This window comes from Phoca vitulina, unplaced genomic scaffold (genome assembly GCF_004348235.1).
Source record: "Phoca vitulina isolate PV1807 unplaced genomic scaffold, GSC_HSeal_1.0 scaffold13, whole genome shotgun sequence".
NCBI lineage: Eukaryota > Metazoa > Chordata > Mammalia > Carnivora > Phocidae > Phoca > Phoca vitulina.
In genome coordinates, this window is record NW_022589716.1 from 46,479,095 (window position 1) to 46,506,550 (window position 27,456).

Sequence of the window (27,456 nt, forward strand, 5' to 3'; positions counted from 1 at the left end):
CTGCCACAGTGCAAGCTGTCTTGGGTGGGCTGGTCTTCTCAAGCCTAGAGGCTGCTGTGCCCATACTGGGCCACGCAGGTGCTCTCTCCACAAATCAGCATCTCAAGCAGAGAGCAGGGAAGGGGAGGTGCCATCCTCATCAGATGACAGGTGCCAGGGTGAGGGTGCGGTCTACTAGCTCCCAGTGCAGAGACCTGGGAGCCTCCCTTTCTGCCTTGGACTCCCCTGAGGCCAGGTTTCATCTCTTCTTGGGTGTCTATGAACAACCTATTTCCAGTACTTTTTTCTATTGACTTTCTAGTTACCAAAGATCAGTTTCTCTTGCTAGGTTCACCCACCAATGAAATTGCTAAATTTGCCAGACCAGGTCAGTCTGAATAGTGTCCAGCAAAGCTAGAACACCCAGGGGCCGGGAGAGGCAGGAAGTTTCTGTGGGAAAAAGATGAAGGCCAGCCCAAGTTTCCACCTGCCCCCGCCCCCACCATCCCGTGTTCATGAACCCAGAATTTCACAACTGGAAAGGCCCTTGGTAGCCATCCAGGTAGTAAGGCCAGCATCATGCTTAAAGGCCTGGGCTCTTAAATCATTCAGGCCTGGTCCAAAGCCTGGCTCTGCTTCCTGGCTGTGCGTTCTTGGGTGAATCACTTCCCTTCTCTGGGCTACAGCTCTCATCTTAAATAGGGCACCAATGGTACTCAACCGGGTACCTTATTTAATCCTCACGAGGCCCGGGCTGGCGCTGAGGGCTGAGTGAGAGAACCCAGCACAGTCTGGCACTTAGTAAGCATTCAGTGTGCTTATCAAAAAAACCCCAAACCACCAGCACAACCACCTTTCCGCCTTGCGCATGATAGATAAGGAGGTGGGGTGCACGGTCACGCACAGCTCATCTTTCCCAGCTGTGAAACACTGCAGAGCCTTGGAGAAGGGAGGGGACTGATACCAGGTCACTGGGTTTCACAGTGAGGAGCTGGCATGGTGGCTGTCCTGAAGAAAGGAGGTGAGGAACCCAAGGTCCTCCCCTGCAGAGAAAGTAAAACAAGGAGCAGGAGGACCAAGGAGGAGGACCAAGTGGGGCCTTCCCCTCCCAGGCCCTGGCTCCGCTCAGCCCTACACAGGCGTGGCTGGCTGTGCAGGAGGACAGGTTGGCCAGCCTGCTCCTCAGCCCAGGTCTCCAGGACCTGCCCTGCAGCTGGCCAACTGCACTGAGTCACAGGTGCCCCTCGAGATGGCAGGGCCATCCCCTGAGCCCGAGCCCCATCCCGCCAGATGGTGCCTGGTTGATGGCTTCCAGAGCATGCCCATGCCTGTCGTGCTTTCTCTTGTGGTTTCTGAAACTGCATCACGCTCTCCCACCCCACCAGGCCTCTGCCCAATTCCTAGGGCAATTCCCACCTACCCACAAGACTCCCACTTACCCATCAGGCCCCCTCGGAGGTCCCCTTCCCTCTGAGTCCTATCCTGACCACCACCCCCTCCGGGCCCTTTCGCAAACTGTGCGGTGGTGCATACACACTCCTACGCATTCGTGCACTCTGTCTCTCCCACGGGAGCTGTATCTTAGGAGGACTGAAAGGAGGAGCTGTGCAGAGCAAGATTCTGTCTTCTGCTCCTTTGCACCACCATGCAGTCTATCTCCTACCCTCAGGGAAGGCAGCCCTGCTCCCAGAGCTCCCTGCCTTCTTACCTCCACCAGATTCCTTCGGATGTCACCCAGCATGGAAAGGACATCTTGAGTGGGCACCACCCCTGGGGGGAGACACCATCATCAGCACAGCCTTGGCCATTGGGGCGCCCCCAGCTCCCTGGGAGAGCCTCTGGCCTGAGCTTCCAGAGGCTTGCTTTCCCCCTCCTGATCACATGCAGACCCCATGGTGTGTGCACTCCCCCTTTCTCCTATGCGGCCTCATTGCAAAGGAATGAGTGAATGCCTGCCATCTGACACATGGGACACTGGGCAGTCACCCCAAAGCCCCACACTGCTGCGTTTCTGAACTCGCCCCCTCCGCACCCCACCAGTCAGTGTGCAGGACTCATTGTCTCCTCTGGTGCTGAAACCACACCTCTTCCCCTCCTGGTCCCGACGTTTACACCCTCCTCCTCTTCTCCAGAACTTCAGTTCAACTCCAGTTGAACCCTACACTAGGGGCCCAACCACTACCTCTTCCTGCTATCCTAGGGTCCAAGGTCAAAGCCCTGTCTGTGTGCTTTCCTGTGGTTCTGCAAACCTCCCATGGCCCTCGGGAAACGGTGCTGGTTTAACACTGCCTCCCTGGGCCCCCCCTTCCATGTGCTGCCCCCGCTCACCCTGCTCGCCCACCAAGGTCATTAGAAGGTGCTGCTCCTTCTCGCTGGGCTTGCTCAGGGAGATGTGCCAGTCCCCATGATGGCCACTGCCATGGCGGGGCAGCACCTCCTCCACCAGGGCCAGAAGCTGCAGCCCTCGGTGCTGCCGGAACACCTCCTACAAGGACGGAAAGAGAGCCCCCAAGCCAGTGAGGGAGAGGGGTCTACTGACCCCCTGCCTCCAGGTCTAGCCCCCGCTCCAACCTCCAACCTCCAACCTCCCAGTAGCCAAACACTGGGAAAGGCCATCCGGCTATTCCAGAGGGGACTGGTCTCGTAGCTCTGGAGACCATCGAGAGACTCTGAGCTTGGCCTTTGGGCGGAACTGTGGGAACACCAAGACACATATCCACTGGGCATCCAGGTGCTCCTTCCTGCCTGGGCCTCTCACATAAGGAGGGTGTGGGGCCTGCCTGGGGATACTCACCGTTGAGCTTGGGGACAGATACACTCACGTGCAACAAGTCTGGGAAGTGAGTGTGCAGTGTGTGAAGGCCTACGGAAGTCTGCTGGCTGGGCCTGAGTATTCAAGTGTCCAGTGCAAGGGATGAATATACCGGGAGGCCAGGCGTGCAACAGACCAAAGGTGCACACCAAACCCAGGAGCGGAGGTGGGGAGCAGTAACATGCTCACCTCTTGGCTGTCATTGCACAGATACTGCCCAAAGTTGGGGAGTCAAGAAAGCTATCTGAGTACTCTTATGGTGGCACTGGTGACTGGAGGAACTAAAACAGATATGGTTAAAATGGTAACCCCTGGAAGCAGGGCCGGGGCAGGAGGAGGGATATAAGCAGATTTTGTTCTCATCTGACACTCTCTTGTACTGTTTAGATTTTCCCGACCTTGTGTATATATGATTATGTAATTTAAAAAAACAAGAACAAGAGGCAGGTACTGGCCAGGAACTCAGTGAGTGGCAGAAACCCAGGCAGGCTACCGACCTAGTCCTATCAGGGACTGGCCCTGCGGCTGCTCTCCACCCCCAAGCTCCTCTCCAGCAGCCTTCTCCCTTCTGCAACCAGGAAATCACTGACCCCTGTTCCTGGTCTCCAAATCTTCCAGCAACGCACCTATCCCAGCTGTTGCGCTTTCTCTTGAGTGCCCTGCCTTAGAGCTTTGAGCCAGGGCTGCCTGCAAGGCCCAGGCATCTCATCAGACCATGTGGGGCCCTGACATTCCTATCTCCTTTCTGGTAGAGCCCAAGCTAGCGAGGCTTCCTGGTCATCATCCCAACCTAAAGGCCACCAAGGGGGCTCAGGTTCCTTGATACCATGGCAAGTGCCAGGTGCAAGCTCGAGCCTTGGCATTCACTGGCTGAACAGAAAGCCAACTCGGTTCTGAATTTGGGAGAAAACTGGTACCTGGAGATAGCCACGCGCAGCTAGGAAAGCCCTATTCCCAAAATAGTTCTTACCGTTTTCATGTGCACGTGTGTGCATGTGTAGGGCTGGGGTGTGTAACCTGCATCTGCCTGAGCAACAGGTACTGTACCCAGCAGCCTCCCTGCTTACAAAAGAAGCACATTCCCCCCACAGGCAATGCCTCCCCCCATGCCACAGGCCTATGATCCCCCATGTGTGCAGACCCCACATTCTCTGGGTCAAGATGTCTGTCTGGCTTAAGCCCACAGACCCACAATGTCCATTCTGGCAGCATCTGATGACTACATATTTCACGCCATTTATTCTGTAGATGGGAACTGAGTGTCAGTGGCCTGGGGAGAAAGCCCTGAATTTGGAATCAAATAAATCTGGGTTCAAATTCCGGTTCTGCCATTCATCAGCTCTGTGACCTTTAGCACAATACTGCACCTCTCTGAGCCTCAGTTTCCCCCCCTGAAGAAGGGAACTACTCCAAGGCCCAGCAACATTAGAGTGGATACATAAGTGGAATACTAGACAGAAGCACAATGAACAAACTTCACTATGTGCAGCCATCTAGATGAATCTCAAAAACAGAACATTGAGGGCAAACAGCCAGACACAAAGTACTACCTACTAAATGACTATATAAAGTTCAAAAGCATGCAAAATCAATGTATGGGGTTACAAATCAAGAAAATGGTTTCCCATGAGGGAACAGTGTCTGGAAAGGAGAATGAGAAGGGCTTTTGGCGGTGCTGATCATGTTCCGTGTCTTGATTTGGGGGCTGATTATGTCCTTTTGTGATGATCCATCAAGCTGCACACTTATGATCTGTGTGCTTTTCTGGATGTATACTGTAAGTCATTAGAACTTTTCTTAAGTGCAATGCTATCTTCCCTGCTGACTCCTGGGTGGATGGTCCTTCCCTCACATCACACCATTTCTCCCACAGTCGGGGCTCCAGTTCTCCTGCTACTGTCCAAGCACCCATTTCCAACGCTGAAGTTACATGCAACTCCTCCAAGTGTCTGGTATGGTCCTTATGGTAAACAGGAAGGGACATATGACCGAGCCCATCATTTTGACTTGTGGCAATACAGCAGATAGAGCTGATGAAAGTCCTGCTCGTCCACCTTGCTACAGACACAGAGCAACGCTCGGGGAAAAAATATAGGCAGAAACAGAGGAACTCAAAGCCAGAAGAGTGAGCACGTGCTAAAGCTGCAGCAATTCGTGGGGGTCCAGGGCCTAGAAATGGAACCCAGGAGCTGGAGACTTGGCTTTAAATGCTTACATGCTCTTGGCCCACATGAGATGAAGAATTAGAGCAGAGTACCAGGATGGAGCCTGAAGCCCCAAAGAGCAGCCCTTTCAGTGAAATGGAGACTCAAAAACATTCCTGATCTCCTGGAGGAGCTGTAATGGGCTCTGCCATCTGCCCGGGTCCATGGGTAGGAGAAAAAGATTATCCAAGATCACTTGTGCTTCACCTGGGTTTGGAGTCCAAATGGCAGTCCTTCATGATATAAAAATTCAAGCCAAGAGATTAAGATGAAAGCTGACCTAGGACTCCTGGAACTCCCAAAGGTTCCCTGAAACCACTCTGTTGGAACTCTTTTACAACCCGGGGTTGAAGAGATCACAATAATGAAGAACAATCCATACAAGGAAACAAGGTACAAAGCCACCAACAGGAGACCTGACATCCCAGGATGTCGTGTTACTAAAACAAAAGGTAAGAGATCATGAAATCAATATACTTAAAATAATTCAGAAAATGAAGGAATAGAAACTATAATGAAAGAAGGGAACAAAATGAAGAATAAAGGGAGGGATTGGGAACCAAGGAGAAATTCTAAAAATATAAAACAGTTATCTATACTAAAGATTGAATGGATGGATCAAACAGAAGATTAGACACTGCTGAAGAGAGTTATTAATTTGGAAGCTAAAGCTAGGAAATCACTCAGAATGCATCAGAGAGATTTATTTATTTATATTTTGGAGAGAGAGAGAAAACATGAGCAGGGGAAGGGGCAGAGGGAGAGGGAGAGAGAGAATCCTCAAGCAGACTCCCCGCTGAGCATGGAGCCCCACATGGGGCTCAATCCCAGGACCCCAAAGAGCTGAAACCAAGAGTTGGATGCTCAACCGACTGAGCCACCCAGGCACCCCTCATCAGAGAAATTTTAAAAAGAGAAAGCATAAAAGTGTTAAGAGACATCATAGATAGAAAAATAAGGCCCAATAAACTTCTAATGAGAATGAGAGAGAAATGGGAAATTGGTAATATCTAACAAACTGCATATGCAATCCCACTTCCAGGAATTTACTCTGAAGATACATCCCAACAGCACAAAAGTACATACACACAAGGTTATTCGATGCAGCCTTGTAAGTAACTGCAGAATACTGGAAACCACCCAAATGCCCACACAAAGGAAATTTAATGAATAATCTATAATACATACACAAAATGATTGAGAATAATCTCCATGCACTAACATAAAGTGATTTCCAGCATATACTGTTAAGCAAGAAAAGCAAAATACAAAAGAATAATGTTATGGACTGAGTATGTGTCCCCCCAATAATTCATATGTTGAAGTCTAACCCCCAGTATCTCAGACTGTGACTGTATTTGGAGACAGGGTCTTTCAAGAGGTGATTAACTTAAAATGAGGTCGTTAGGGTGACCCTATCCAATCTGATGGGGTCCTTACAAGAGGAGGAGATGAAGGACACAGTCAAGCACAGAGGGACAATGATGTGAAAACACAGAGGGAAGATGGCCATCTGCAAACCAAGGAGAGAGGCTTCAGGAGAAACTAATCCTCCTGACACCTTGATCTTGGACTTCCAGTCTTCAAAACAGTGAGGGAATAAATTTGTTTTTAAGCTACCCAGTGTGGTACTTTGTTATGACAGCCCTAGCAAACTGATAAAAATATAAATAATATGCTACACTTCCTGCAAAAAATTATATATCTATCTGCTTATTTCTATAAAAAGAAACCCAGAAGGATAACCAGAAACTAATGAGACTGGTTACCTAGAGGGAGTGGGTGGGAATGGAGGGCAAGAGGTGATGGGGGAGAGGAGTGTTTCTTTAAGCATACATTTTTGTGTCATTTAGATATTTAGAACTATATTAATGTTTTACATGCTCAAAAATACAACTAAATCAACAAGGATGAGGGGGGAAAAATCCAAAACTGAATACAAACAGAAACAAAAAAAACCTAACTATATCTCAAATGTGTCTCAACTTACTCTCAGATGGTTTGGAAAATGCTAAGAGCTGGTGATTCTGGCTGAAATATACACAGGATTTCTTTGTAGCAGTCTTCTGAAATTATATCAAAATAAAAAGCTACAAAAAAAAAGAATATGAGAAAATTAAAGACATTCTTTACACTAATAAGGGCTGATATAGATATATCCTTATAGAAAGAGCTGCTAAGGGGTACATTTCAGGAAGAAGGCAATTAAATTCACAAGAAAGGAATGGGGATGTGAAAAGACGTGTAAGCAAAGAAACAAATATATTGATAAAGCAAAATAAGCACTGACTGTTAATAATAATGACTAATGCTCAACATCACTAATCATCAGAGAAATGAAACTCAAACCCATAATGAGATTCTGCCTCATACCCATTAGGAGGACCACTATTAAAAAAAAACAGAAAACGGGTGCCTGGGTGGCTGAGTCAGTTAAGCAGCCGCCTTCAGCTCAGATCATGATCCCAGGGTCTGCTCAGTGGGGAGCCTGCTTCTCCCATCCCCACCACCGCCCCCCCACCCCGCCGCCCATACTCTCTCTCTCTCAAATAAATAAAATCTTTAAAAAACAAAACACACACACAAAATAGAAAACAAGTGTTGGTGAGGATGTGGAGAAACTGGAACCTTTGTCCACCGCCGGTGGGAATGTGAAATGGTGTAGTCACTGTAGAAAACAATACGGATTTCTTTAAAAATCAAAAATAGAGGTACTATATGATCCAGCAATTCCACTTCTGGGTGTGTACGGGTTTTGAAATGGGGTCTCAAAGAGATATTGGTGGGCTCACGTTCATAGCAGCATTATTCACAATAGCCAAGATGGGGAAGCTACATAAATATCCATTGACGGACAAACAGATACACAAAATGTGGTCTATACATACCATGGAATATTATTCAGAATTAAAAAAGGAAGAAATTCTGACACACTGCAACATGGATGGACCTTGAGAACATTCTACTAAATGAAATAAGGCAGTCACAGAACAACAAATACTGTATGATTCCACTTGTAAGACATACTTAAAGAAGCCAAATTCCTAGAGACAGAGAGTAGGATGGTGGTGGTTAGGGGCCTGGGAGAGTGATTAATGGTCACAGAGTGTAGTTTTGCAAGATGAAAAGTTCTGGAGATATGTTTCATAACAATGTTAACATACTCAACACCACTGTAATACCTTAAAAATGGTTAAAATGATCAATTTTTGTTAGATATTTTTACCACGATAAAAAAATCCATCATGAAAAAAATAATGATTAATTAGGCAGAGATCAAATAGTAAATGAGAAAAACTAACAAGACAAAAACAGGGAAAGCAGTGGGGCGCCTGGGTGGCTCAGTTGTTAAGCGTCTGCCTTCTGCTCAGGTCATGATCCCATAGTCCTGGGATCGAGCCCCGAGTCGGGCTCCCTGCTCAGCGGGAAGCCTGCTTCTCCTCTCCCCCTGCTTGTGTTCCCTCTCTCACTGTGTCTCTCTCTGTCAAATAAATAAAATCTTTAAAAAAAAAAAAAAAGGGGGAAAGCAGAATGAAAGCATTTTTATATATGTATGTGTTATTTGGAAAGAAGACAGACATTATCTTTAGACTTTATTGTTCAAATATGCATATACAAAATTTAAGATCTCAAGGACCCATACTGTGGTCTCCAAGTATCATTTCCCAATAAAAGGAATGAGGGCTTGGAGAAATGATGATTTCATGTCTGGGGGAAGGAAAGTATAAGATGAGCCCAAACACCTTATTACACCAGAAAGCAACGAATCTATTAAACACTAACAGGTTGGTCAAAAAAACTTAGAAGCCAACTCAAAGAGGTTCTCACTGGCCAGAGATGGGGCATGTAAGCATCAATAAGAATAAAAAATCACTGCAACAGATTAAAATGTATCAATCATGTTAAAAAAATCCACTTGTTTATTATTTATAATGGGAAAAAAGAAAACAACCTCCTGGGTCACTTTTAAATGAAACACACGCACGTACTTTCATTTTTCCCCAAATCCACTAAACGAAAGTAAAGAATTTTTTCAAGGTCTAAAACCACAAAGACAAAAACAAAACAAAACAGAAGAGGAAACAAGAGCAACAAAGTCTGGGCACTGGAGGCATATGGATGAGTTAGGATTTCCTAATCTAGCAAGCCCCAAAGAGCCAAATCCTAAACCAAAATGGGACAAGCTGAGAAGCAATCACACTTACATTGTCAAACTCCCAACTAAAATGCTCTCAAATAAGCAGCATTGGTTACCTTTGGAAGGGACGATGAAAATGGTTCTAAAAATAGGAAAACTGTTTGAAAGGCTGTTTAAGAAGCAGCTGGATCCGTAATTCCTCTCCCCAGCACTGTAGAGCTGACAAATGTCCCTGTCCCCTGGCAGAAGACTGAAAATTGATTTTGCCAAGAGGGTGAAATAGAGGCCCTCTGACCCAGAGGACATGGGGCACAACTGTGGGAGGGGGCTCACACTCCAAGAGGGAGTAAATGAATTTATCCATGCACACCTTCTCTAACACTGAGGTGAACAGCCCTCTCCCCAGCCTGGCTCCCAGAATGCTGGCAACCAGCCCTTTATGCTCCCAGTAGGACAGATGTTCCTTTTTCAAAGAATCTAGTTGCCCAAGAGGAAGGACCTAAAAATGTTGACATTAAAAACTGTCAAATGGCCCAGCCAGTCCACCCTCCTGAGAAGCCACAGTTAACAAACCCCACTCCAAGCTCAAAGCTTCAACCAGCTTTTTGATGGCCCTCCTTAAATAGCTCTGAAAGAACCCACCAGACATCTGAGGAGCAAAGACATGTGAGAAAACCAAGGCCAAAACTAACAAATAAGGAAAGCAACTTTTTTAAAGACTGTTTCAATATCCTCCAGGAGATGAGACATTGCACACGTGAACAAAACTATTCCTTGAAATTAAATACAGAGTAGGGCAAGAATAAAAGAGCCCTTAGGAATTTAAACATGGGTTTTAGACAAGGGTGGGGGCTGGCTCCTCCCCTAGGTTAGGCTAAGCCCCTCCCCATGCCCCGTGGCCTCCCTCTGCCCACACTCAGCCCGCCCACCCACTCCCATCCTTCCCTATGGTCCCCGCCTAGCTCAGCACTCACACAGTCTACGTTCTCCGTCATGTTCAGAATGATGTAGTTCTTCCCGGCCAGATTGCTCCAGTCTTTGCAGATCACCTCGACAGTGAAACAAAAAGAAGGGCGACAGTTACAAAGGCACAAGGAAAGGCATCCAGAGAAAGCACAGATGGAAACCCTTTGAGAAGCCGGAAGGGGAAGGCCAGCTGCAGGTTCGTGACAGCTAGGTGGGAGCTGACAGCCTCTGCAGGGTGGCATCCCCAGATGTCTCCAGGGACCACACAGATGATGTCTTCAATGAGAGGAGGGGCCTGACAGGGCTTGCCCCAGCTACAGGCCTTCAGTGGCAACCCTGCAGGGGTTTCATGTTCCATAGGTCAAATGAAAACAGGCCTGCAGGCCAGATGCAGGGGCTGGCAATTTGGGCCTCTCTTCCCTTCTGTCCCTTCCCAGGTATGAGCACTGGCCTGGGCATGCGTGCTTGCAGGCGTGAGGAGGAGAGAAGAGGGCGACGCACGTACAGGGGTGGGGGTGGAGATGGGGGTGGGGGCACAGGTCGGGCAGTGGGAAGGCCCCAGGTGGCAGCAGTAGCCGTGAACAAGGCCAGGCCAGGGAAGCCAAGCTCTTCCAGGAGCTTTGCGTGTTAAGTGTGGTGAGAACACCCATGCAGGGCGAGGAGATGTGCATCCCAGAAGTTCTGCTGGGGTTCTACATGCTATACAGGGGCCTCCCACCTCAGCCTGGCAGACCCTCTCAGCCCCACCGTGCAGCCAGGGGATGACCAGGCTCCTTAGAGAAAGCTGCAGCCAGATGGCCTTCATGTGCCGTCACTTTACCTGAGTGGAATCCCAGGGTATTCTGGACTGGGCTTCGGCAGCCTGTCCTTCCTGGGGCTGCTGGCTCAGGTCTTCTTGCCCCAAGGTAGCAGAGGAAGGTGTCAGTTCCACATCTCGGGGGGCCAGGGGGAAAGAGGCTGAGGCTCCAAGGTAAAGGGGGTCTTCATCTGGGCTCTCAGCCCCACTGGGAGCTTCTGTTTGAGGGAATGACGCCAAGGACGGCACCTCCCCTTGCTTGCCAGCCAGCCCCACTGTTCCCACAGTGGCCTCCTCGCTTACTTCCTGAGGGGCCTCAAACTCTACCCCATGCCCTGCGGCTTGCAGCATTGCACCCCCTGCCTCCTGGCTGATGAAGTCCTGACCCCCCAGGGTCACTGTACTTGGGGTGACTGCAGCTGGTGACAGGCTGGGCTCCATGCTGCTCCCCACCTCCACATCTGAGGAGGCCTGGTCCCCAGATTCTTCATGCCTGTGTTTGGCAGCCCCAGGCATCTGGCTGCTGCTGGTGGGAGAAAAGCTGTGGACCTGAGTTTGTGCTTCTTCTTGGGATCCGTTCACAGGCAGCAGCTCCTCTTCTTCCTCTTCCTCTTCCTTCTCTACCTCCTCCTTTTCCCTCTCCTCCTCCTCCTCTTCCTCCTCTTCCTCTTCCTCCTCGCCAGGAGCCATATGCCACGGTGGCTCCACCAGGTTCATCTTGGGCAAGGGGGAGGGCAGACTCGGCACCTCTTGACCCTGGCTGGTGTCTTCTATTGGACCCGCCTTCTCAGTCAAGTCTGGAAAGACGTAGTCTAAGGACAGAGACAGAAACCTCATTTGCTAGTTTCATCATCCATCACTGATCTGTTCAGTATTCACTGAGCAGATAATATAAAGCAACCATGAGACCCACAGGGGGACAGTGGGAGTCGGATTACCAGTCCTTTTGGAAAGGAGTGGGAAATAAGGCTGGACACGGTGGGGGAGTGGGGGGCAGACTGTGGGGTAGACAGGGGCCAGGCTAGTCCTTGTTTCCTTCATGATGACAAAAATGACACAAATCTGCCATAAAATTCTATGAATACAGGAATGTATAAAGTAGAAAGAAAGTATGTATGATTGCACCCCTTGGAGATAGCCCTCGTTAACAGTACACGACGAGAAGTTAACATCTCCATCGTTCTTATAATGCATTTGTGTTTCCTCATCTGGGGATTTCGCCAAGAAGACCCCAGACAACCCACTAGAAAAGGTTCCCTTTATCTCTTTCCCAATGGGTTGTAATAGGAGGCCTCTTAGCAAAACCCTCGAATGAGGTCTGAGAATCTTCTGATCACAGGGACAGATGAGACACAGAGATTATGACAATTGTTCCTAAACTGTGCTCTTTTGCTGAGATTTAAGCTCTGGCTGGGAAATAAAGAAAGATGTCAGGAGAGCTCAATAGCTGAGCCCAGAGCCTCCCAAAATGGCCAGGGTCACTGTTGGCGGTGACAGGGGGGAATTTTATCCTCCCTGCCATTCCTGGGAATCATATCTTGAAGTGCAGAATTTAGGAGGCCTCCTGGACAGCAGGACTTTTCTGGCTTTTCAGTGAAGCCCAGGCCTCTTTAGGGTAACAACATAGCAAAGTCATGGGCCTGTTCTGTTGGAGATTCATTCAAAACACAGAAGCTATTTCTAGATAGCAACTTTAATCGGCTGCCATTTTGTTGCAAAATAAACATCAAAGACTGTTTCAAAATACTCTTTAGATGGGAGAGAGGCAGTTTAAGGGCCTCCCTCAAAATTTCTATCAAATGGTAGAATGGCTTTTCAACTGTCAAATTAAAGTTTTAAAGGTTTAAATAAATTTCTGGGAATGTGGATAGCAGAGGAGATCACAGGAACAAATAACAGCTCAGCCAAGACAAACACTAGAAAAGACAGTGGAGAAGGGAGGCTCTCTTCCCAACAGAATTAAGGAGAAAGAACAACTATGGGAGCAGTGAGGACACAGAACATAGAACATTCAGATAATTTTTAAATTCCAGTTAGTATCTCGGAGAGACCCAAAGATATTGCATCTCTAAAATAAGAACAGGCTATGGGGCGCCTGGGTGGCTCAGTCGGTTAAGCATCTGCCTTTGGTTCAGGTCATGATCCTGGAGTCCCGGGATCGAGCCCCACATTGGGCTCCCTGCTCAGCAGAGGGTCTGCTTCTCCCTCTGCCCCTCACCCCGCTCGTGTTCTCTCTCTCACACTCTCTCTGTCTCTCACAAATAAATAAATAAATACATCTTTAAAATAAGAACAGGCTAATAAGAGAATCAAGTAAAAAAGAAAAAGTTTGTGGAAACTGAAATTAAATTGTCAAAATATAAAAATTCAGTAGAACAGCTGGAAGAAAAAAGTCAAGGAAAAGCCTCCAGAGCAAAAGTAAGAGGACAAGAGAGAAAAGTTAAAAGATACAGATGATCAGTGCAAGAGGTCTAATATCTAACTAACATGATTTCCAAAAAGATAAGAATGCTTAAAATGGAGAGAATAAAGAACCAACAAAGAAGAAAATCTCCTACGCCCAGCAGCGGGAATCTTCACATTGAAAGGGTATATAATTGAGGTAAATGATAAAAGACTCACACCTAGCCTCATTCTCATGATATTTCAGAATTCTAAGGAGCAAGATAAGATCCTAAAAGCTCTCAGGGAAAGAACAGGTTAACCTATAAAGTAATAATAAAGAGATAATCAAATTATCTCCAAGCTTCTAATTCATAACACCAGACTGCAGGAAGGAAATTGAAAATGTATTCAGAATTCTGAGGGAAGTGTACTTTGAAGCCGGTATTTTATACCCAACTAAACTATCATTCAAGTGTGATTACAAAATACAGACATTTTCATATATACAAAGACTTGAAGGTTTTTCAATCCACAGATTCTGAGAGAAGTACTTAAGGAAGTTCTCCAAGAAATCCAAAGAAGACATGGAATCAAGAAACATGAGAGGAAGTCATGAAAATAAATCTCTGGAGAGAAGCTGTGCAATGGGCCTAGAGAATAAGCATTCAAATTAGAACATGGATCCATATGGCTCTGAGAATTAGTACAAAAAGAAAAACTGACTCCCTATAAGAAAAAGTACAATTTTTAGAAGTTGAATGATCTTAGTGATAATTGAAAACCCACTATAATATTTAAATGAATAATTAAAATATTCTTTTGTTAAGCATACTATTTTTGAGTAGAAGTGACTGGTAACATCTTCCACTCCTCATCCCCTGCACACACTCTGTAGGGAAGCTTACCTATTCCCCATGCAAAGCAAACAGCCATGGTGTTCAGGGGAGAGGTATGCTTGTGGAACAGAGAACACAGAATACTGCGGAGACCCACACCAGCCTCTAATACTGAGCAATCTAGTATCACCTTTATAAACATGAAAGAATGATCAAGATTCACAGGACATTAGGGGAAAGCCAGGTTCATGAAGAAGCATGAAGAGAGAAAGCAAAGCAACCCACCTCTGAGAGAAGAGTTAATCTAGTAAACAAAGAGAACTTAGAAACCTTTCTTTTTTTTTTTTTTTTTTTTAAAGATTTTATTTATTTATTTGACAGAGAGAGACATAGTGAGAGAGGGAACACAAGCAGGGGGAGTGGGAAAGGGAGAAGCAGGCTTCCCGCGGAGCAGGGAGCAGGAAGCTAGATGCGGGGCTCGATCCCAGGACCCTGGGATCATGACCTGAGCCGAAGGCAGACGCTTAACGACTGAGCCACCCAGGCGCCCCAGAAACCTTTCTTAACACCTTCAGAGAGACTCGAGGAAATTATACCCATAAAACAAGTATATAAAAGAATAAAAATATTTTACTTCAATAGAAGTAAAGCACTTTTAAATAGATCTGTTTAAAATTGAAATGCAATGCATAAAAACATAATTGAAATGGGCTGGATGGCCACTTGACAGGAAGATGATATAATAGCATGTCACATGGATGCTGGGGAAATGGACATATACAATCCCTTACAATCATGAGATTTTATGGTTAGAAGATTGTCCTGACAGCAATGTGCAAGAATTTGATGAGAGGGGATGAATGAAAGCAGAGAAAAGAGTTGGGGGCTTGCTGCAATTTCCGGGAGAGATAAACACAGGTGATGACATTGGGAATGATGAGAGAACAGGTTCAAGAGATGACCCCAAGGTAGACTTGATACCCTGTGTGCACTGGCTGACTAACAGGAAGAAGGGGGCACTCTGGCTGACTGTGGGGGCAGCCATGCCTGTAGCAGAAATGGTCAAGTCTAGAGGCAAAGTACATGGGAAACCCTCAAGAAGTACTTGAACTAGCCAATAGGTTCAGTAAAGCCTAGAATGTGCCAGGAATATGGTGGATGGTGGTGCACTCCAGCAGAATCCCACTGAGGTAGGGGATTCTGCCCTCCCAAGAGGGCCAGCTGACTAAATAATCCCTCTACTCAATGTGATGCTGACTTTCCGAAAGTTGAGCTCTCTATCCCTCCAGAGACAGCCTGGCTCCCAACAGAATTCCCTCAACTAAGCTGGACAATAACAGGGGTCATGCTGTGGGTGGTGGGATCTGCAGCCAGGGAGACTTAGCCACCAACTTACTTGTCTAAGTGATGGTCAGTTCCTGGGTTTCTCTGGGCTTCCGTTTTTCATAGGACAAATGGATGCTGGTATATATGAGTTCTAAGGATCTTTCTAGCACTGATACTCTGCGTTTTGGAGATAGTTCTGACAAATGTGTCTCACACACCAATGGCATTAAAAACAACAACTCTTCTACTGTCCTAAATAAGAATAATATAGGATTTACGAGACCACAAACTCTGATTGCCGAGCAAGGTGATTTTATTCTCCCTATGTTCCCAGCACCTAATACAGTGCCTGCTTGACCCAGTGCAGAAAGAGCAATGTGTGTTTGGTGAACCCTTGACTGCCATCTTCTGCCTCCTGAACCCAGGACCTGTCCCTTTAGGGAGAGAAAAGAGCCTCCAATGGCACGGACTTCTCCCTCATTAGGCTCCCTACCTGTGATCACTCCCAGATAGCCAGCCCCTGACTCATCATTTCTGCACTCCTTTCTCAGCGAGTTCATGGATCCCAAAGACTTTATCTACTGCCTCTCTGCTAAAGACTCCCAAATTTACATCTCCCACCAAGCCTTCACCCTCTCCAGCCCTGTCATCTTTGGAGACTTGACAAATCACTAAATGCCACACCCTGGCGCTCAGACTCAGCAGGACTTTTTTTCCTACTTTTTTTTTTTTTTAAACCACCTCTCAGCATCCAAAGTTATTCCTTCCTTTCTGTGATCTTGGTTCCACTGCTTGGCCACTGTGTGGCCTCGGACATGCACTTGACCTCCATGTGTCTCCTTTTCTTTATCTGTAAAATAACAACAGTACCTAGCACCCAGGGCTATGGTCAGGATGCACTGAGATAAAACCTGGGCACAGCCCACACTACACAGCAAATGCCTGATTGATTTTAAGTATTCCTTTACCTCCTCCTCCTTATTATCATTAAATTTTTATATTGTAAAATCATAATAGGAAAAATGGCACCATTTTGGGAGTCTGTCCACAGGCTGAGGAGCAGGATAAGCACCTGAGTGATAAATAAGTCAAAGTGAATCCAGGGAAGAGGGCAGGGCAGGAAAGGATGATGCTTTCCTGACAAGCCTAGGTATGATCTGAGTATCAGAAAGGTCTCTTACACAGGAACAAGAATTTAATGAGAGACCCAGTGGGGACACAGACTATGAACCAGAGGTGTGGTGGGAAGTAGAACCTGAGCAGCTGGGGGACAGACCCAGGTGGGATGAAAATGGGGATGCCAGAAGAGTGGGTAGTGGGACTAGATCCAAATATGAGTGTAGCCTAACAAGTAAAGAAACCATGCTCAGTCCAAGAGTAGAACCATGGTCTGATGAACTGTGAAAGATACAACAGCACTTCTGTGATATTCCTGCCAAAAATGTAGAACCTGAATCTAATCATGGGGAAACACTAGACAAAACTGGGGGGTAGTCTACAAAATAACTAGCCTATCTCCTTCAAAAATGTTAAGGTCATGAAAGACAAAGAAAGACTGAAGAATTTTCCAGAATAAAAGTGGCAAATAAGGCATGAAAACAAACGTAGTACATGATTGTGGACTGGATAGTGAACTGTAAAAAATAATTTTGTTTTCTTTTGCTACAATGGACACTGGGGGGTGGGGGTGTGGCAAGTTTGAATACAGTTTGTCATCAAACTCTATTGTATCCATGTCAATTTCCTGATGGTCACTGTACTGTGATTCTGTAAGAGAATATCTCTGTTCTTAAGAAATATACACTGAAGTATGCAGTGTAAGTAAAGGGACACTGTGTTTGTAACCTACTGTCAAATGGTTTAGAAAAAAAAATTGTATGTCTCTAAGTATATACACATATTTGGTAAAATGTTAACACTGGAGGAATCTGAGTGAAGGGTGTATGGGGATTATTCTTGCAAATCTTCTGTAAATTTGAAATTATTTTTTAAATAAGGAATTAGAGAGAAGGAGAGAGCATCACTTTAAGTACTGGCTAGTGAACATGCTAGGGCCACCAGAAGAGAAGTGAAACATGGCAGGGGACAGGGCAGGCCATCCTGGACTAGGAGCTTCCAAAGGCTCCAGGAGGAAGGAACACAGTTGCTGTGAGAGGTGAATGGTCTTAGTGGACGGGGAAAAACGTGCTTTTCCCACTAAGGTGTCCAAGGAAAGAAGACCAGGCTTCCAGAGACTTGCAACACTGGCCTGGGAGAGGAAGCTGGAGCAGTCATTTTGGAGAGGGGATAAGGGGGTGAATTGGCAATGGAGGAAGAGAAGAAAAGCAGGGGGATGGAAAAGGAGAGGGATGCAGGAGAGGATGGCACCGCAGTGGACAAGGCACAATGGGCCCGGCAAGGCAGGTGGCTGCCCCAACCCCTGGTCTCCCAGTGCAGTGACAGTGGTATGTCCTGAGCCCTGTCCACTGCTGTCACCAACAGCTGTGACTCCACACGGGGAGAGCCTGTCCTGCTTAGTGCCCTAGGCTTTGCTTCCTATCCCTTCTACTTCAGCATCTAGAGTCGGGACAGGAGGGTCCCACAAACCCCGAAACCTGTCTGGGACAAAAGCGTACCTGCAGAGCACTCCCTGCACACCCCATACCTGGACACAATGTGAACAAGCAGAGATGCCCAGGAGATACGTTCAAGACAGCAGGAAAGCCGGTCAAAGCCCGTCCCCTGCCCCCAGGAGGGTAGCAACAGCTGGGACACTGAAGAGAGGTGAAAGGTCCCCCACAGCTCAGACCCTCCAGAGGGGGCTCCAGCTTGGCCTCAGAGCATGGAAGGTCAGGGAGTGGCTATGCTGCAAGGACACTCAGGAGGCAGGCAGCTCAGTCTCCTTGCTGTTGGTGAGACAGCAGAGGAATGCCTGGAACCTCTGCCAACCTCTCCCCCCTGCCTCCACAGCTTCCCTCCCTGAACACAGGGTGCCAGCTCTGTGAAGTTGCAGTACCCCCTGGTGGCCTTCATTGGAAACTACATCTTCCCCAGAGCCTGAGGGAAATCAGGCTTCCAAAGGACACAGCCTTCCTTTTACAGATAAGGAAAAGAAAAGCTCACAGAGGGGAGGACACTTGCTCTAAATTGTGAAACTACACTTATCACAGCTGTAAAGTTGTAAAACTCAGGCTTGAGTATGATTAAAGCCAGTCTTTCAAGACACGCCTACTCAGTTAGGCCAACGCCCAGACTTGGCTTCAGACGCCAGGGAGGAGCAAACTACCAGCAGGAGCATCACCTCTCCCCGTCCATCTGCACTGCGGGCCATGGCCCATCTCTTGGAAGCTGGCTTGAATCACCAGACTAGTTGACAGGTAAGGACTCAAGGCTCAGCTTCAAGGTTCTGCAGCCAGGGGCTAGAATGCTGGCTGACCAGCCTCTAGGCCCGCCCACCACCCCTCTGGGACCTTGAGGCTGAGGTGAAATGACATGATGCATTCAAATCACCTCGCCCAGAAGACATGCTCTTCTCCCTGAGGCCATCTCTTAAAGTCGTGCTGCTGTCACACTCCACACCCCGAGCTCACTGCAGGTGAATCTGCAGGCAGGTGTTCCTGCAATGGGACTCCAAGGACCTAGGGGTTCTAGCTCAAGAAGGGACCTGAGAGGCCATCTGGACAGGAAATGGCTAAGTCTAGGTAAGATGGGCTGCCACCCTCTTCAAGAAGATGCCTCCTTAGAGAGGCTTTTCTATGTTGGTGGCTTTTTTTTCTCCCCAAATTCCTTAAACCCAACTGCCGTGGTTCCCTTACAACTTAAGCCCATTTCTGTTTTATCTGCTTAAGTGAGGAACTTCTGGGAAGCATCTCCCTGGGGATAAAAACCTATGTATTTTCTCAGTTGCTCCAATTTAGCCTCCTTTGCCTGGGGCTCAACAACTGGGATTATCCCTCATTCTCAACCCCCTCCCCCTGTCATTCTTCATCTCTTGTGGAAACTCTGGATTCACCACAGTTTTAAGAGTAGTTACAAAATCAGCAGAGTAGGTACACAATAAATATTTGCTGAGTGAATTGCTGAAAAGCGAACAAGATTCACGAGCTAGAAGCTAGTTAATGCAAGCTGGAAAGTAAGGCTTCTTGACTCAGGCAGCATGGTCTGAATTTAACACAGCACTCATGCTGCACTCTCCCGGCTGGACATGATCTGGTGGCTCGGAGGCAGCAGGGGGCCACTCTGATGAAGCTCCAGACCTCTGGACAACTTGGATTCTCCAGGCTTTTTCTTTTTCTTTTAATCTCACTCTGGGGGCTGGCTTTTGTCCCCTAAATAGATCGTGTTGCATCTCCTCTCTCCTATGTTTCATCAGTTTTGTAAGTCTCTTTCCCCAGCTTATCAAGGTCACACTGGACTTCATTTCTGCCTTCCAGGGTAGCCATAATCTCATGGATGACCCTTGGTAGCCACTGAAATATTAATGAACTGACTCCCCTGTTTAAGACGTGAAATTAAGATAGGCACCAAGCCAGTGGCCTTGGAAAATCACTTTAAATGTCCCTTTTGCTTAATGTCAAATCACTGAAAATTGCCCCCTGAGTGCAACACTCAAGCCAGTTATTCAACTGAGTGTTAATACAAAAACACTCACGAAATTCACAACAGACTTGTATAAAACAGAGGTGCAAGGGGAGAAGCTTTCAGTATAATTAAAAATGACTTTTTAATGGTCAACCTCAGTAGTCATCAAAGAAATGTAAATTAAACAAGATGATACAGTTTTGGGGCTGCCAACTTGACAATATACGTATTTATTTCAAGATAATACCGAGTATTGGATAAGTGCAGGAAACAGGCACTCAATCTGCTACTGACAGGAATGGAAATCAGGCCCCATTGGGGGTGGGGGGTTAACATGAATGAAAAGCTTTAAGAACAAACATTCTGAAGCTGTCATTTCACTCCTAGAAATGCACCCTAAGGAAACAATGAAGATGCTCATAATGACTCGGGTTTCAAGGATTCCCATCATGGCACAGCTCACAGAACAAAAAACTGGAGGCCATCCAGCGCTCAGGCAGCAGGCCACCGACTGAAGGGGTGGTAGCCGGGCCAGGCTTGGGAGACTACTCCCGCCTTAAAACTGAGGGTGGACAGCTCCGTTAGCTGACTTGGAGAGATGCTGGTACGTGAAACAGCAGGACCTGTGCACTGTAATTCCATTTTTTATAAAAGCATATTTTACGTATTTCCCATATGGGAGAAATTTCCAGAAAGATATATGCCAAAATGTTAACATTCGCCAATTCTGGCTGACGGGATTAGGAGTGGTTTTTCCTTTCTTCTTTTCTGCATTTTCAAATTTTCACATAATGATACTTATTACTAGTGTAAAACAAAAGTACAGGGATCTTTTTCTTTTTGGAATCTAGGTGCAAGTGCTTCTGTCAGCTGGCCTTCTTAGCAAACATGCCTGATTTGTGTGCAGTGACCCAGAAGGTCAAATCATTCAACAGCAGTTACGATATCAATGCATAAGAACCATTTCCAGGTCCCAGCAGACTGGCTTTGATGATCTGCTTTCTACAAAATTCATCACAGGCAATAGTAATTCAAGGCGTCTAATGAATGATTTCACATGGAGGGGTAGCAGATCTTAAAGAAGAAATCTCAAATTTGAGATTTCGCTCTGCCACTTGTTACCTGTGTGATTTAGTGCCACATTTAAACCTCTCTGAGCCGGTTTCCTTAGTTACAAAACAGTGATCCTAACGATGCCTGCTTTTATGGATTTCATTGGGCTGCTGTGAGGTTAAAAAAAATGATGTGAATATGATTTATATAATAATATAAGCACTCATGAATGTTCCTTTATGCCCAACCATCACTTGGCATGTACTCCCCTCCTCTTGGTCCAGGACTGTGGGGCACTACCCCCTGGCTTCCAGGGGTGCTTGAGAGCCAGTCTGGACCAGAGAACCCAGTCCCTCTGGCCTCAGGATTGGGTCGTAGATGGGTTCATGACCCAGGGCAAACAAACAAGCCTCCATCCTCAGACTTTTCCAAAAGTGCTGGGGAAGCAGAGTTCTCTCTCTGTTGGGGCTGCTGAATGAAAGGAGATGACACGGGAGTGACTGGGGGCTCTCTGAGCCACCACACAGGGACAACGTGCCTGAGAAAGAAGCCAGCCAGGGAAGGTAAGGCATGATGGAGCAAGGCAGGTGCTGATGTCCCGTTTCAACACCTGGATCCCACCTGCCTGGGTTCTGCAGTTACTGAGCCAATCAACAACCTCTTTTTCACACAGGCCTGTGAGCCTGTTTGAGTTGCGTTTCTAGAACTTGCCAACCCCAAAGAGTTATTGCTTTTCTTGTAGAACACTAATTAGCTTGTTCACTAGGAAAATTAAAATTGCATGCAGAGAATTTTATTAAGGATATTGGAGAATGAAAGGGTGGAGGGTGACAGGAGAGACAGCCTTGGGATGAGTGGGTAACCCAGGAAACTGTTCTTAATCATTAACAATCTTGCCTGAATTACTTATCAGGTCTTAAGTTGGCTTGATGCTAGCTGGTGGAGGGGCAATCTACATTCCATTTCTTTCTCCCTACTTGGCTGAGACCACTCTTTTCACCTGAAATGTCAGAAAACCATAATATTTTAAAAGCTGGAGAAGGCTTCGATCTATCATTCCTCACTTACAGAGGAGAGACTGAAGCCAAAATTGGACAAGGAACCTGCTCAAGGCCACACCGCTCGTCACCAGCTGAGCAGAAAGACCAGTGACTATTTTTGCTATGGGACCTCAGGATCGTCACTGTAGGAAAAGGAAGGCTCCAGCTCTGGCTCTTCTAGGTCCAACAAACTAGCAATGAGACGTATAGCAAAGTACTCGTGACAAATGGTTTCCTCTGTAACACATACCATCTCTGTGCTCCCGCAGCAGGCCGCCAGGCCCAGGCGCTCAGGAGCCACTGACTCCAGACTCAGCTCCACTGTGAGCAAGCTGTGCAGCCTCGGTCAAAGCTCTTACCCTCTCTGGGCCTGGGTTTCAGCATCTGTGAAGCAGTGACAACTCCTGCCTGTGGTTGTGAAGTTCAAATGAGCTAATCAAAGAGGAAATTCTATGGAAAAAGATGGTGATATTTATTACATAAGATATAAGACACTACTGCTAGTCTCTAGTAAAATCGTTGAGCTGAGAGGCAACCTAATCGAAAGAGCCAAGGCTATGGAGTCTGAGAACTCGGGTTTGATTCCTGGTTCTTACACTTAGTAGCTAGACTGTTATGCAAACTCCTGGAGCCTCAGTTTGTTCACTGGTCAAATGGGAGTAACAATATATACTTGTTTCTGTTGAGATTAAATGAGATAATATATTGAAACACCTAATATGGCACCTGGCACATGCTAGGTGTTCATATATGGGTCAATATCATAATTACTAGGAAGGTAACGGGTCTGAGATTAGGCCCATCCACAGCATGGCTTTCAACAGTCATTGCTCCTGGGCACGGATGTATCCATGTCCCCAAGGGCTGTGTTAGGACAGCATTTAGCATGGTCACTCTGACCTCTGGACAGACTCCTCCTCCAGGCAGACCCTTTGAAGGTTCCTTGAGTCTCCTCCAACCTGAGGAGCAAACCCCAAGAGGCAATGCCCTCCTTCCTTCCGGAGAACCCTAGATGGAAGCCTCGGACTTTTAGGGTCAGGAGCAGAAGAGGGCAGAGGCAGAGGACACTGCCTCCCCGTACAAATGAGCCTCACACCTGGAACACTTTCTGTCTCTGTTATGGCCTCACACCGTATTATCAAGGTACCGTGAGGGCGCAGGAGCAGGAACAACTAGCTGCACGTCAGGGCCACTGCTAGCTCACAGAGATGCCCCTCTGGGCAGATGACTTAGAAAAAGGCACTCCTTCCATCCAGCCCCTGACCTGGTGAGTAGTGTGCAGGCTGCACTTCAGCCCCAGCTCCCCTGCTCGGCAAGGTGCCCTTAGACAGGCACCACCCGCACAACCACGTGCAGTCCTGCCCCTTGGTAGAGATGAAAAGGGCTCTCAGAGGCTGTGTCTTCTGAGCTGGGTGTTGCAGGATGATGACGACAAGTCTGCCAGGCAGTTGGGATGGAGAAGAGCGCTTCAGGCAGACAGGACAGGAGGAAGGGCACCACAGGCTCAGGGAACAGGCCTGAGAAGACACTGATTCTCAGTCCAGCTCTGTCACATACCAAGTGTGACCTTGTTAAAGCACTTAGCTTCCCTGTGCATCAGTCCCACATCTGCCAAGCGGGGATGATAATAGGCTAAGGAACCGATGCAAGCGGGAGAAGGGAAGGAGATGAGGCCAAGGGGAAAGCTGGGCCAGAACATCAAGAGCATTTTCTGCAGTACTAAGATGTTTCGCTTTTATCCTGTGGGTACTGTGTTTTCACAAATCGCCTTGGGGGTGTATAGAGAAGAGACTGACCCGAGGAAAGGCAAGGGCCCAGCGGGAAGGTGAGTGACGAGGGAGCCTGGCAAAAGCAGCCCTCCTTCCACCCCCTCCTCTGGGGCTCTTGCCCATTCTTCGTGCAGGGCACCTGAGTCCCCATCTCACAGTCGTTCAGGGCATCTAGTAGAGATGAGGAGACAGACCACGCCGTAGAGCTGGCACAAGGAGAGGAATGGACGCGAAGTGCCCAGAATACATATTCAATGAATGGCAGCTCTTTTCACTATTAAGAGACCCAGAGAGGCTAATGGGAGAAGAGAGACGAAGTGAGAGGAAAAGGAGGGGAAGGGAAGGGAGAGGCAGAGAAAATTTGAGTTCATTAAAGCCTCAGGGCCATCCCACTGTGATCCTGAGGAAGGTCCTAGGCTCAGCGCCGTAGCTTTCTCGGCCAAGGCCCTCGGAACGACTGCTTGTCTCAGACTAGAATCTCAAGAGTCTACAGAAGAAGAAAAGCCCAGAGAAAGACCCAAGTACATCTAATTGCTGAGTGCTTCTTTTCCATGACGAGGGGATAGATTTATCAGCCTGTGCTGCTGCGGTAACAGGCTAGCTTTATGGGGGAAATGAACTAAATCCCTATCTTATACCACATACCCAAGTAAATTACTGCTAGAATAAAGGGTTAAATGCAAAAATTTAAGATGAAAAAAATAAAGGAAATAAAGATGCATATATCTCAGGGAGGGAAAGGATTTTCTAAACATAAAGCAAAGAATAACACATAAAAACATTTCATACATTTCAAAAGAAAGACTGTCCAAGTTTGTAAAAAATTAATGTTATGTCAAAAATTACTAAAATAAAAAAAGTAATTGATAAACTGGAAAAATGTTTTCTATATATATCAGAGAATGTATCCTTTTTATATGAGGATTGGTACAGTGGTAAGAAAAAATTAAAGCCTCAATAGAAAAAAATGGAAAAGTAATAATAGGTAATATCGAGTACTTATGATGTACCAAGTGCTGTGCTAGTGCATTAAATGAATTACTGCATTTAAACCTCACAACTCTATGATACTATTTCCTAGATGGGAAATCTGAGGCTCAGGTTGCTCCTTGCCAAAAATCACACAGCCGTTAACTGTCGGTGCTGAAACCTTGGAATCTGCCTGACGCCAGAGCCTGCTCTTCATTACACTATGCCTCAAATTGGAAAGGACTGTAAGTGGTCAGAATATGTACATATACACACACACACATATATGCTAACATTCACTAGCAATCAAAGGCCATTTTAATTTACCTATCAAGTTGACCAAGATTTCTAAATGACAAAATGCAATGGGGGGAAGGGTCCAACAACTTGGCATTCATCCCACCTCTGGTGGGTATGGAAACTGGAAAGACCTTTCTAGAGGCCGATTTGGAAATATTTAACAAAAGCCTGTGGAAAGATTGCTTGCTATCCTTTGTGGCAGACATGCTCCATCCCCTCCAGATCCTCTCTCTACCCTTCTCTCCCCTGTCCTCTGCCCTGGGAGATGGACCCCAAGAGTCACCACAACAGGCCGTGTCCCTGCTTCCCGACCAGACTCCTCAACAGAGGCAGGGGAAGAGAGAAAGACAGGGATCCTGGCAGAAGATGGGAGGAGAGGGGATCAGATATTTCCTCCCCTGGTTTCTCCCCTGCTGGGTCATTGCTCTTGCCAGGATCACTTGCTTTCCACCACTCTCTGTCCCTCCTGGTTCCTTTCATCCCTCCCTCCCTCCATCCCTTTGGGTGTAGGGGCACTGAGTGCTCCGCTGCCACGGGCCCTGGACTCCTCTGTGGTTGGCCTATCACCTGCCCATACCTTTCTAAGTTCCTTGTTCTATAAATAAAGCCTCCCTGGACTATCTCAGTTTGGTCGCGTCTTCTTTTTCCCGGTGGGATGCCGACTGATACGTCTTTACACCTAGCAATTTTATTCTAGAAATCTATCACGAGGGGCGCCTGGGTGGTTCAGTCGTTAAGCGTCTGCCTTCGGCTCAGGTCATGATCCCAGAGTCCTGGGATCAAGCCCCACATCAGGCTCCCTGCTCAGCGGGAAGCCTGCTTCTCCCTCTCCCTCTGCCCCTGCTTGTGTTCCCTTTCTCACTGTGTTTCTCTCTCTGTCAAATAAATGTATAAAATCTTTAAAAAAAAAAAAAATTTATCACTAGGAAACAATCAGAGAAGTGCAAAAATACATAATGATAGTTTTAGCAGCGTTAAAACTGGAAACAACCTAAATATTCAACAACAATAGGGAGCTGTTTTTTTTTTTTTTTTAAGATTTTATTTATTTATTTGACACAGAGAGAGAGACAGCGAGAGCAAGAACACAAAGAGGGGGAGTGGGAGAGGGAGAAGCAGGCCTCCTGCTGAGCAGGGAGCCCAACGTGAGGCTTGATCCCAGGACCCCAGGATCATGACCCAAGCTGAAAGCAGACACCTAACAACTGAGCCACCCAGGCGCCTGGGAGCTGGTTTTATACATATGATGAGCCACATGACGAAATACTATGTAGCCATCAAAAATCAGGTTTAAAAAGAATATTTAATGATGTGGAAATACATTTATTAAATATTTTACGTGAGGTGCGCCTGGGTGGCTCAGTCATTAAGTGTCTGCCTTCGGCTCAGGTCATGATCCCAGGGTCCTGGGATCGAGCCCCACATCGGGCTCCCTGCTCAGAGGGAAGCCTGCTTCTCCCTCTCCCACTCCCCCTGCTTTGTTCTCTCTCTCACTGTGTCTCTCTCTGTCAAATAAATAAATAAAATCTTAAAAAAATATTTTAAGTGAAAACATTCTGATTCCAATTTGGCACATAAGTGACTACAAGGATGTATCCCGAACTATTAATAGTAATTCTCTTTTAGTTGTGAGATTATGGGTGACTTTTGTTTCCTTCTTTGCATTTTTCATATTTTCTACAATTTCCAGGGATTATTTTCATAATTAGAGGACATAAATCCAAAATATTATATACCCTAAAGAGAAAAACTTGAACTACGTTCCGTAACAGCCTGCCACTGTGTGCACGGGCGAGCACACACACCATGCGGCAGTCCAGCATTTACAAACAGGCTCCTGCCGGCCAAGAACGTGCACAGTTGCTGAAGCCAGGAGCATGGCGAGCTGCATCCAGCCCCCAACCGCGTGCATTCCAGCATGGCCCCAGGCCTCGGGTGGCTGGCCCCCACAGGTCCATCAGCCATGCTCTGGAAACCCACGAACCAGCTCTGGGGTGTGACCTTCTGAGAGAAGGGAGGTGCCTTGATCAGGGGTCAGAGAGACCTCAGGAGGGGCACAGGAACCTTCGACAGGGACAATATAGCACAGCAGGGAAACGGCACCCCTAGACCTTGGGAAGCCTCGGCTTGGATCACGGCTGAGCATACGAGCATCTGTATGAACTTAGGCAGGCTTTTAACCGCTCTGAGCAGCAGTTTTTGCATGTTTACATGGGGAGAAAGTTTCGCTCCCAGGCTGTCGCATTATATGGAGTTACATAAGCACAGAACATGGGCTCCCTAAACAGAAGCAAATGTTAAAGAGAAAAGAGCCTCTGGGACC

General features: G+C 47.0%; 1 protein-coding gene across 1 annotated transcript in view; it reads right to left on the reverse strand.

The window, feature by feature from the left end:
• The window catches only part of PODXL2 (podocalyxin like 2), a 35,873-nt gene that overhangs the window by 1,665 nt on the left and 6,752 nt on the right, over positions 1 to 27,456 (reverse strand). The window contains exons 3-6 of the mRNA XM_032412062.1: positions 10,920 to 11,707; positions 10,108 to 10,182; positions 2,308 to 2,464; positions 1,688 to 1,749 (exon numbers count right to left, since the gene is read on the reverse strand). Of these exons, the coding sequence (XP_032267953.1) occupies positions 1,688 to 1,749; positions 2,308 to 2,464; positions 10,108 to 10,182; positions 10,920 to 11,707 (1,082 nt within the window). The remainder of the gene's footprint in view (positions 1 to 1,687; positions 1,750 to 2,307; positions 2,465 to 10,107; positions 10,183 to 10,919; positions 11,708 to 27,456) is intronic.